Genomic DNA, 10,657 nt, shown 5'->3' with positions numbered 1-10,657 from the left:
TTCCGGGTTCGCCTTGGCCCCGCCCACAGGTCCCCCGTCTCCCAAGGCGTGAGGACCCGTCTGGGGCTGTCTCCAGTACTGCCTGAAGGAAGAGTGCTCCCGCTCTGGGGACAACGGTCCAATCCGAGTCCGTCACGCAGACCACATTCGCGGACGGATGGGAGGCTCTGGAGCCTGGGGTTCTGGCTGGCTGGAGAGGCCGGGAGGGCTTGTTTTCTAAGCTCAGGCAAAATCCGGGCAGCCCCTCCCGCGACGCGGCCGAGGAAGGCCCCGGCGCGGGCCCGGTTGTTTGCGTCTGCGCCGCCGCCACCGCCGATGGGTCGAGACACACGCTCGCGCTCGCGATCCGTGGGGCGCAGGGGCCGAAGGCAGCGGAGCCAGAGCGGGAGTCGGAGCCGAAGTCGGAGTAGGAGCCATGGGCGGCGACGCCGGCGGCGCCGGGAGGACGAGCGGCGGCGCAGGCGGAGACGGCGAAGCCGGGAGCGCAGGTGGGACGGCCGCGGGCTGGGCTCCGGGAGCGGGGAGACCCCGAGGTGTCGGCGGGCTTGCCGCGGGAGGGGCTGCGCGCTGGCAGGAGGCCGCGCCGCGCAGAGCCGGGGGGAGTCCGCAGTAGGGTAGTGACAGTCACCTCTGACTCGCGGGCAGGGACTGAGGGGCGTGGCTGGAGTGGCACCGGGGTGGGTGGTCCAGGCGTCCCTGGAAGATGGCTGCCCTGAGGGAGGCGTAGTGGGAAAGTGCGTGGAGTCCGGAGGGACTGGAGACGCAGAGGCCACGACCCTTACCAGTGAGGGGGCGTGAGAGGGGAAAACCGCGGTGGACTCCGGAGCCGAGGCCCTCTGTCCTTTTCTTCTGGAGATGGGCGCTTGACCAGACTGCCATGAGTGCACCTGGCACAAAGAAGAAGGGCTGGCCCAGCTCTAGGTGATTGTGATGCTGGGGCCCGTCCTGCCCATCTGTGCCCTGGAGGTCTCCACGGGGCTTCTCCAGCTGTTTTCCGCCTTCCCTTTGAGTTGGTAAATGAATTGCCACCCAGGATTTCCAGGAAGATCCAAGTCACAGTGTAAAGGAAGCGCTGACCTGGAGGTCGGCCAGGGGTAGTCTGTACACCAAGAGCAGCAGCTGTGTATCCCTGACCTGTGAGGCTCACAGGAAGTTCACACCTGGGTGCTGTGTCGTACGTAGTCTGTGTGGCAGTCGAAACAAGATATTTACCATCCTGTTCCTTGCACCGAAGTTTCTGAGTCAGGTTGAAGCCCCAGGGCTTAAGTAAGACCCTGGTTTAAATGAGCTTCAACTTAGCATTGACTCAAGCACAGTGGTCAGCCTTGTTGTCACGAACTCGGTCTTTTTTTTCTTTCTTTTTTTTTTTTTTAAAGAGAGAGTGAGAGAGAGAGAATTTTTAATATTTATTTTTTTTAGTTCTCGGCGGACACAACATCTTTGTTGGTATGTGGTGCTGAGAATCGAACCCGGGTCGCACACATGCCAGGCGAGCGCGCTACCGCTTGAGCCACATCCCCAGCCCTCAGTCTTTTTCTTGTACTGTGGTCTGGTGTTTGAGTCACTTACGGTGGTTGGCTGTTAGACTCGTGATTGGAGTTGATGTCGTTCACGATGAGATAACGTGATCAACTTTGTAGTCGATATTCGAAGCCCCCAAGATGGTTGGTTTTCAAAGTTTGGGTTTGACAAGAGCTGAATACGTAAAGCCTTTTACAAAAAAAAGTGCTTAGTGGTGGTTCCCTGCCTTCCAGGGACATTAAAGAAACCACCCTGGGACACCGCGGTTGACTCCTGCCGTCCTTTAGATCAGTCTAAACATGGCTTCCACTGGGCAGGCCTGCCATGGACACTGTGGCCGACTTGGGTTCTTTGGTTCACACCCTTGCAGTCCAGCCAACCCCCACTCTCCCTGCACCTGCCCCCCTCAGCCTCCCTGGCCTCCTGGCAGAGGGCAGGGCCTCCTTGCCAATCTTTGAAATGCCAGGTGTATTTCTTCCTTGGGGACTTTGTCTCTGTTCTTCCTCCTGTTGGAATACTCTTCCTCCACATGTCCCCTTAGCTCCCTCCCCACTTCCTGGAGGCCTCTGCTGCGTGGCACCACTTCAGAGGCCTCTGACCTGTCTAACCTGCAGTCCCCTCAATCACTGCTCTTGCGGTTCTCATCATGTGTATTAAACGAGCTGGGGAGTGTGGTTTGGGGGCGGGACCCTGGGTAGCCAGCCCAAGAAGGAAGTCGTGTCAGTGTTTGGTCACTGTTGTGTCTCCAGAACTGGGGACAGTGCCTGGCAGCAGCATGCTCCCAGCAGACATGAGCAGCGGGCACTAAGTGGGCCTTGACTGCGCTCTCCCTAGGTCAGAATCAGAGGAAGAACGGTGGCAGCGCCCAGGGAGGCGAAGCCGGAGCCCCCCTGCACCCCGGTGGTGCTCTCGGGACCGGTCCTCGCAGTCTGACTCTGGGGAGGAGCAGCCGCAGGGCCCATGGCCCCACCATGGGCACCGGCGCTCTTGGTCCCCCTGCTCCTTAGCATCCAGCGCAGCGTCCCCAGGGCGCCCCCAGAGTCCTGGGGCGATAGCTGCAGCTCTGAGCCAGCAGCAGAGCCTGCAGGAGCGGCTGCGGCTCCGGGAGGAGCGGAAGCAGCAGGAGGAGCTGCTGAAGGCCTTCGAGACCCCCGAGGAGAAGCGCGCGCGGCGGCTGGCCAAGAAGGAGGCCAAAGAGCGCAAGAAGCGTGAGAAGATGGGCTGGGGCGAGGAGTACATGGGCTACACCAACACCGACAACCCCTTTGGTGACAACAACCTGCTGGGCACTTTCATCTGGAATAAGGTGAGTGGCCCTGGTCCTCCCCGGCTGGGCGGAGCTGTGATAGGCTGCATGGATGGTTTCACTCATTTTTTTGGTGCTTAGGATTGAGCCCAGCAGGTGGCAGCACAGGCTGGGCCTTGCTGAACCATGGAGCTCCACCCAGCCCCAATGACACTGTTTTAAAATGTCCTGGTGCTGGGGTGGAGCCCAGGGCCTCGAGTGCTAAGCACGCCTCAGCCTGGAGAATACGGCACACACGTGCACCATGCACCCCAGCTCCCGCCATGGGGACTGTGCAGGCGTTTTCCATGGCTGCAGGTGCTGTGGCTTGTCATTTCGTTCCCTGGCCATGAGGCTGACACCTCAGTGTGCTTTCTCGCCGTACTGTAGGCCAGAGGTGGCTCTCGCGAGGTTCCTCCCTGTCCTTCTGGCTTCACGTGCTCACTGGCAGACCCTTGGCGGCCCTTGGCTTGTCCTCAGTTGTCACAGGACATGCCCATACCTGTGTCTTCACTTGACCTTCTTTTCGTGTCTCTGTCCTGAGCTTCTCTCCTGGGAGGACACAGTCACCAGGAAGCCTAGCCACACCAGGTGACCTTGTCTCAGCTCCCGCACCTGCACGTCTTCTGCTCGAGGCAAGCCCACGGGCCCAGTGTAGGGTGTGGACTGAACCCAGAGCAGCTCCCGCCAGTGCAGGGACATGGTGCAGGATGCGCCTCAGCCGCCTGGCACCACTGTTCCCTCACCAGTGCCCTGTCACGTTCCGTGCTGGCCCTTCCGGTCCTTCAGATCCCAGCTGACATATTCCCTTTCCAGAGGGGACATGCTGGCCTCTGGCTACCCCGGTCCCTGTGGGCCCTTGTCAAGAAACTGCTCCCAAACCCGCTGCCGGCCAGATGCTGCCCCTGGTGCTAGGTACGCAGCCGTCTTCTCTGATGGCTGCTGTGGAGGGAGAGGGCTGTCACTGCCACCAGGCTGGAGAGTCCCTGGAATGGCGTGCCACTGAGGGGGCTCTTGAGCCAGGCCGCCCCAGGGCGTCTAGAAGTGTGTTTTTCTGGGTGCCAGGGGGGATCTTGAGCACCCTCTCTTGGTGTTGGGACCCTGGGGTTTGGACAGTCGTGACTGTTAGATGATACTAGAGAGTTTGGGGCCACGGGGACAGAGCTGATTAGATGCTGAGTCTGCATCCCCACGCCTCCATCAAGCGAGAGGGATGCGCAGGAGAGAACCATATCCTCTACATGCCCTGTGCCCCTTTGGGTTTGAGTTGGGGGAACCATTTGCTTTCTCCCCTTGGTGACCCCGGCAAGGTCGCAATCCAGGGGTCCTTGGTCCCTGTGTCACTGTCTCTGACCCTGCCACATGTGGTCAGGAATCCTGGTGCACTGAGTCCTGGCCTCCACGGGCCTCTGCAGCTGACTCCGCGTTACCTGAGTCGGGCCGAGGCTGCCTGCCCTGAGAGCTGCTTGCAGGCCTCTTGTGGGGGCGGGGGGTCAGTTCAGCACCCTTGGTCTGCAGCTCAGTGGACAAGCTGCTGCTGCTGCTGGTGGCCCTGGTCCTGTGTGCCATGTGGTACTGGGTTGGCTTTGGGCGCACAGTGGCATCAGTGGATGCACCGCCCTGGCCGGGCACTCTCCTCTGCAGAGCAGGTGCTTCTGCTGGTGGGTGGTATCACAGAGGTGAGGGCTGCCCGTGGGGAACGCTGATGGGCTCGGGGCAGCTGGTGTCTGTGCTCAGTGGTGTGGCTGTCCTCCAGGCCCTGGAGAAGAAGGGGATCAGCCATCTGGAGGAGAAGGAGCTGAAGGAGCGGAACAAGAGGATCCAGGAGGACAATCGGCTGGAGCTGCAGAAGGTACGGGCTTGGGGCTGGCCCAACGGAGGCCGGCTCACTTGTGTGGACAGGCCAGCTTGATTAGTTTATGTGCGAAGTCTGGGGGCTGGACTTCACGCAGCAGGGTCCAGTGCTCCTTGGTCACTCCCAGCTGCTGGGTGTTCAGCAGGAAGGGGACCTCTTGGCCGAGGGTCTCTCTAGAGCCATCCCTGTGTTCAGGGCAGGGGGGCCAGGACCAAACCTGAGAGGGCGGCGGGGCCCCTGGCACGGCCACCCACCACGGCCTCTCCTCCTGGCCTGCGGCCTCCAGGTGAAGCAGCTGCGGCTGGAGCGGGAGCGGGAGAAGGCCCTGCGGGAGCAGGAGCTGGAGCTGCTGCAGCGGGAGAAGGAGGCGGAGCACTTCAAGACCTGGGAGGAGCAGGAGGACCACTTCCACCTGCAGCAGGCCAAGCTGCGGTAGGTGCCATCCCGGCCATGCCTGCTCCCACACGAACGCACTGGGCCGTCCCTCATCCGCCTCACAGACAAGGAAACGGGGCTCTGGCCGCCCAGGGCCACACACCGTATGTCTGAGCCCCAGGCCTGGCCCCTCCCTGCCATGCTGGCCATTGGCCACACAGGCCTCAGCAAGGGGCTTGCTCCTGGTGACCTCACCTCTTCCCCTCTCAGATGGGGCTAGGCCAAGGTTAGCTCCTAGAACATGTCCCTGTGGGGGCAGAGCTGAAGCCCAGGGGGAGGTGGTGGCCGCTGCCCCCTGGCCCTGACTTGCCTTTGCTTCAGGGCCTCTGCGGCTCTTGCTGCAGACCTCACACCAGCCAGGCCCAGGGCAGCCCAGGAGGCCCTTGGAGCCACCCCCATCCTGCCTGCTCCTCAGGGCACACGCCAGCCTCCGCCAGCCTCCGCCTCCTGGCTGCTCCCTCACCATCTCCTGCGGGAAACTCTCTCGGGGTCAGGAAGGAGGCTGTGCTGCTTCTGACTGACCCCACCGTCCCCACCAGCTCCAAGATCCGCATCCGGGACGGGCGGGCGAAGCCCATCGACCTGCTGGCCAAGTACATCAGCGCCGAGGACGACGACCTGGCCGTGGAGATGCACGAGCCCTACACCTTCCTCAACGGCCTCACGGTGGCCGACATGGAGGACCTGCTGGAGGACATCCAGGTGTGCGGGCCCCACGCCCTCCCTCAGGACACGCTGGCCCCTGCTCCCCAGGTCCCTGTGGGACCTTATCCAGGAACTACTTCCAAACCCGCTGCCAGCCGGATGCTACCGTGGCGCTGGGTGCGCAGCCGTGTCCTCCGCTGGCAGCGGCAGAGGCAGAGGGCTGTCACGGCCGTGGGGGCTGGAGGGTCCCTGGAATGACGCGGCCACTGAGGGGCTCCCCCCGCCAGGTGTACATGGAGCTGGAGCAGGGCAAGAACGCGGACTTCTGGCGGGACATGACCATCATCACCGAGGATGAGATCTCCAAACTCCGCAAGCTGGAGGCCTCGGGCAAGGGGCCAGGTAACTGTGGGGCCAGCATTGCCCCAGCCAGGGACCTGGGGGATGGCAGGCATGTTCCTGGTGCCTATGCAGTCTCCACCGCCTTGTAGTCATTTGGGGGCAGTGGAGGCTCAGGCCCTGGTTGAGCATCTGCCCAGTTGGAGCAGTACTGTCTCTGCCTGGGACGGCGCCAGGCCTGGAGTCCGGGCTGCTCAGAAACACGGTGAATTGTCTTTAGTTGCTGATTCCAAGTCCTTGGTCCGTTGGCCAGAGGGCCTGGGGTCCTTCTAGACCCTGTCCAGTCCCGTGTGGCCTCTTGACCCTCTGCCTACCAGCAGGGTTTGAAGAGCAGCCTGTCAAGCGGGGGTTGGGCAGTTCCCTCTTGCCCTGCCGTGTGCCCCTGCAGCTGTGTGCTGGCTCCACCTGGCATGGTGCAGAGAGCCTGTGGAGCACTGCTACAGGAGGCCACCTTGGTCCTGGCAGGCAGGGAAGGCCCCCGATGAGCGCACGTGGGGACCTGGGGAGGCAGGCGCGGGGTGCCCAGATGCACACAGCAGAGCCTGTGCGTGCCTGAGGCCAAGAGGAGGCCACTGTGCACAGGACTACGGGGACCTGGGGGCAGGTGGGGCTCTGGTCTTGGCAGCACCTTGCTGCTTCCTGCTGGTGAGAAGGAACTGTACCTGGCCCCAGCCTGTGGTAGATGGTTGACAGGCTTCATGCGGAATAGGGGGCTCATATGTCGTGGGTGGCTCTCCCTGCCAGGGTGCAGTGTCATCCATAAGACTTTTCTAGGGGGGGAGTAAGACCGAGAGAGGGTCACACAGGGTCACACAGCTAGAACTGGCAAAGCCACAATCTGGAGTCTGGCTGCCGGGCCCAGCCTCCCAGCCTCCATGTGGTCTTAGAGGGTGTGTCGAAGGAAGTCTGCAAACCGGAGCCATCAGTACTCAGGCTAAGGTCCCCAAACTCAGTGTCGCTCACCTGGGTGGGATCAAGATCCACAGCCTAGCCTCCCCCACTCACCATTCAGAGGCCCCAGGGCCAGAACTCAAGACCGCGCTCCATGTCTGTCTGTCTCCAGCCTTATTCTGGGGAGGAATCTGGCCAGGGTGGGAGTAGTGAGGCCCGGAGGAGGGAAGGCTGGGCTGAGGCAGGGGCAGGGCCGGCCTGCTGAACAGCCCTGCCTCACCCACTGCAGGGGAGCGCCGGGAGGGGGTCAACGCCTCCGTCAGCTCTGACGTGCAGTCGGTGTTCAAGGGGAAGACGTACAGCCAGCTGCAAGTCATCTTCCAGGGCATCGAGGGCAAGATCCGGGCCGGCGGGCCCAACCTGGACATGGGCTACTGGGAGAGCCTGCTGCAGCAGCTGCGTGCCCACATGGCCAGGGCCAGGTGAGCACAACCACCTTGTCCCCTCTCAGGACCTTGCTGGGAACCACTGCAGACCTGGGCCCTACAGGAAGATGACGCTGGGGCCACAACCCCCAAGAGTCAGCCTCTGACCCCCACCTGGCCCAGCTCTGTCTCTGGCCTTTAACAAGTTCTGACCCCCACCTGGCCCAGCTCTGTCTCTGGCCTTTAACAAGCTCTGACCAGCTCCAGCCACCAGTGCCTTGTCTTCCTGGTGTCAGGCATCACAGGAAGCCCTGGGCTGGTGGTCCCTGCCTGCCTTCCACAGGCCCCGCAGCCTGCCGGCCGCCGGCCTCTGGCCTCCGCAGCTGTGTACGGATTCCCAGCGTGCTTGGCAGCAGCTTGTAAACACAGCTCTGGTCCCTGTGCTGTCTGCCATCATCATTGTGTAAACGCCTCCAAATCCGATGTGTCTGATCCGGGTCCCACTGGGCCCCCACTCCTTTTTTTTTTTTTTTTTTTTTTTGGTACTGGACTCAGGGCCACATCCCCAGCCTTACTTTGTAACTTAGACACAGGGTCTCACTCAGTTTCTTAGGGCCTCGCTATTGCTGAGGCTGGCTTTGAACTCATGATCCTCCTGCCTCAGCCTCCTGAGCTGCTGGGATGACAGGCGGGGCTACTGTGCCCAGCTGGGCCCTACTTCTGACCAATCCCGGATTTGGCCTTTCAGTTCTTATTCCTTTTGTATGCCCTAGGACAGGGACCTGCGCCTTCCCTGCCACACCCCTGTCAGACTGCCATGGATCCTTATGGCCAAAAGCCTTGTCTTGGGGTTGCAGGCTGTCAGCCTCCATTCCTGGGAAGAGAGGCAGGGTTGGGAGCGGGTCAGAGGGTGCAAGGACAGGGCGTCCCCTCAGCCCGGCTGTCCACCCCATCGCAGGCTCCGGGAGCGCCACCAGGACGTGCTGCGGCAGAAGCTGTACAAGCTGAAGCAAGAGCAGGGCGTGGAGAGCGGGCCCCTGTTCCCCATCCTGAAGCAGGAGCCCCCGTCCCCCAGCCACAGGTGGGCAGGCGCGGGCAGGGCGGGGGCAGGGGCGAGGCGGGGGTGGGCGGGCACAGGGCTGACCCTGGGCTCTCTGCAGCCTGGAGCCTGAGGAGCCAGCCCCCACGCCGCCCGGGCCCTCCGTGGAGGTCGGGCCCGCCGAGCCCGAGGGGGACGCAGCGGCGCCGGCGGAGGGCGAGGGCGACGGCGAGGCGGTGCTCATGGAGGAGGACCTGATCCAGCAGAGCCTGGACGACTACGACGCGGGCAGGTACAGCCCGCGCCTGCTCACGGCGCACGAGCTGCCGTTGGACGCGCACGTTCTGGAGCCCGACGAGGACCTGCAGCGCCTGCAGCTGTCGCGCCAGCAGCTCCAGGTCACAGGTGGGCGGCGGGGCTGGCAGCCCAGACGGGGAGGGAACGTGGGGGAGGGAACGTGGGACGGGAAGCTGAGCCCGGGTGACACAGCCCCCGCCCGCAGGAGACGCCAGCGAGAGCGCGGAGGACATCTTCTTCCGGCGGGCCAAGGAGGGCATGGGCCAGGACGAGGCGCAGTTCAGCGTGGAGATGCCGCTGACCGGCAGGGCCTACCTGTGGGCCGACAAGTACCGGCCGCGCAAGCCGCGCTTCTTCAACCGCGTGCACACGGGCTTCGAGTGGAACAAGTACAACCAGACGCACTACGACTTCGACAACCCGCCGCCCAAGATCGTGCAGGGCTACAAGTTCAACATCTTCTACCCCGACCTCATCGACAAGCGCTCCACGCCCGAGTACTTCCTGGAGGCCTGCGCCGACAACCGCGACTTCGCCATCCTGCGCTTCCACGCGGGGCCGCCCTACGAGGACATCGCCTTCAAGATCGTCAACCGCGAGTGGGAGTACTCGCACCGCCACGGCTTCCGCTGTCAGTTCGCCAACGGCATCTTCCAGCTCTGGTTCCACTTCAAGCGCTACCGCTACCGGCGGTGACGGCGGGGCCCTGCCTGGGGGCGGCGCCAGGCTGAGGGACCACGGCGGACCTGCCCCTGGCCCTGTTTCCCGTTTGTGAAGTGGGTCGCCACAAAATCTGCTTCAGAGCTGAGGAGACAACAGGACAAGATGACCCGGCAGTGTCCTGACGTGTTCAGGACGTGTTCAGGTCTCCATAGGGACCCTGGCAGCGGTCACTCAGACCTCCCCCTCCAGGAGGCTGCTTGGGGCCTGAGGCCAGCCTGCACCCTGGGAAAGTGCAGAGGGTGGCCAGCTGGGCAGGAAGCAGGAGAGGGGCCCAGACATGGGGCTGCTTGCTGGTCCTGGGAGATGTGGGGCAAGGTCCAGCCTCCAAGCTGTCACAGGGCCAGTCAGCCCCTGGACAGGTTCTTCCGGGACCTCCCTCCCACAGGCTGGCCATACTCAGGGTGGCAGCAGCAGAGGCCGGACCATCACACCTTCCAGAAGAGACCAGGCTGTGCAGCCAGGGCCCCGGGAGCTGTGGGATCAGTCCCCACCCCTGTGATGGGACACATTGGCCACCATCTGGGAGACGACCCTATGACCTGGTCCGGGGCTTCAGTGGGTTTCTGCCACACAGTCCCCCGGGAGGTGCCCCTGCATCCCCTTTTCTCAGGTGGTTGAGGATCAGACAGGAGCCCCAGCCCCACTCCTGACCTTCCTCCCCAGCAGCCCAGGGGCCTGTTCCCCCAGGACCCGCCCGCCACCTCTTTGACCTGGAGATGATTTTACTTTGTTTTCTAAAAAGATTTTCTTAGGTGGGAAGAACTCTTGCTTTCCTTCTCTCGCCATGGCCTGGTGCCCAGGGCGTCTGGATGAGGCTGCTCCGGGATGCAGAGTGCTGCCAAGCGGCTCAGGGCCCCGCCCCGCCCAGCCCTGTCTCTGACATCTGAGTGCCATGGTGTAGTGTCACAACCAGGGCGGTTCAAACAGCCACCGTGCCTAAAAATAGCCGGCAGCCCTTCTGGGAGGAGCCGGCCTAGTCCCTGGGCCTCCTGACTCCACTTCCCAGGGCGGCTGTGGCCACCCCAAAGCCCTAGGAAGGAGTGTCACAGGCTGCTGCTCGTCCAGGCCAGGGTTCTCAGGAGGGTGATGCCCAGCCATGTCCAGGACTGTGTCGCTCTTGTGACAGGGAGCACCTGGCATGG

General features: G+C 62.9%; 1 protein-coding gene across 2 annotated transcripts; it reads left to right on the top strand.

Annotated features, from left to right (window-relative positions):
• Nucleotides 1-274: 274 nt before the first annotated feature.
• Nucleotides 275-10,277, top strand: Cactin (cactin, spliceosome C complex subunit). 2 transcript variants are annotated; one of them, XM_078033572.1, is made up of 10 exons: nucleotides 275-488; nucleotides 2,356-2,827; nucleotides 4,563-4,658; nucleotides 4,948-5,093; nucleotides 5,636-5,798; nucleotides 6,029-6,143; nucleotides 7,321-7,513; nucleotides 8,415-8,537; nucleotides 8,617-8,900; nucleotides 8,985-10,277. In XM_078033572.1, the coding sequence occupies exons 1-10, from the start codon at nucleotides 316-318 to the stop codon at nucleotides 9,521-9,523; spliced, it is 2,304 nt and encodes a 767-aa protein (XP_077889698.1). In that variant the 5' UTR covers nucleotides 275-315; the 3' UTR covers nucleotides 9,524-10,277. The 2 variants fall into 2 exon arrangements, with proteins under 2 accessions (XP_077889698.1, XP_077889705.1); XM_078033579.1 differs by having other exon boundaries at nucleotides 276-488; nucleotides 8,998-10,277.
• The last annotated feature ends 380 nt before the right edge of the window (nucleotides 10,278-10,657 follow it).

The sequence above is a fragment of the Ictidomys tridecemlineatus genome, chromosome 2 (genome assembly GCF_052094955.1).
Source record: "Ictidomys tridecemlineatus isolate mIctTri1 chromosome 2, mIctTri1.hap1, whole genome shotgun sequence".
Classification (NCBI taxonomy): Eukaryota; Metazoa; Chordata; class Mammalia; order Rodentia; family Sciuridae; genus Ictidomys; species Ictidomys tridecemlineatus.
This window is presented reverse-complemented; position numbering and strand designations above follow the sequence as displayed.

Coding starts and splice junctions, on each gene's coding strand:
- Cactin (XM_078033572.1), top strand. CDS start 316: ATGGGTCGAGACACACGCTCGCGCTCGCGATCCGTGGGGCGCAGGGGC. Junction 489..2,355: donor CGGCGAAGCCGGGAGCGCAG/GTGGGACGGCCG, acceptor CGCTCTCCCTAG/GTCAGAATCAGAGGAAGAAC. Junction 5,799..6,028: donor ACCTGCTGGAGGACATCCAG/GTGTGCGGGCCC, acceptor TCCCCCCGCCAG/GTGTACATGGAGCTGGAGCA.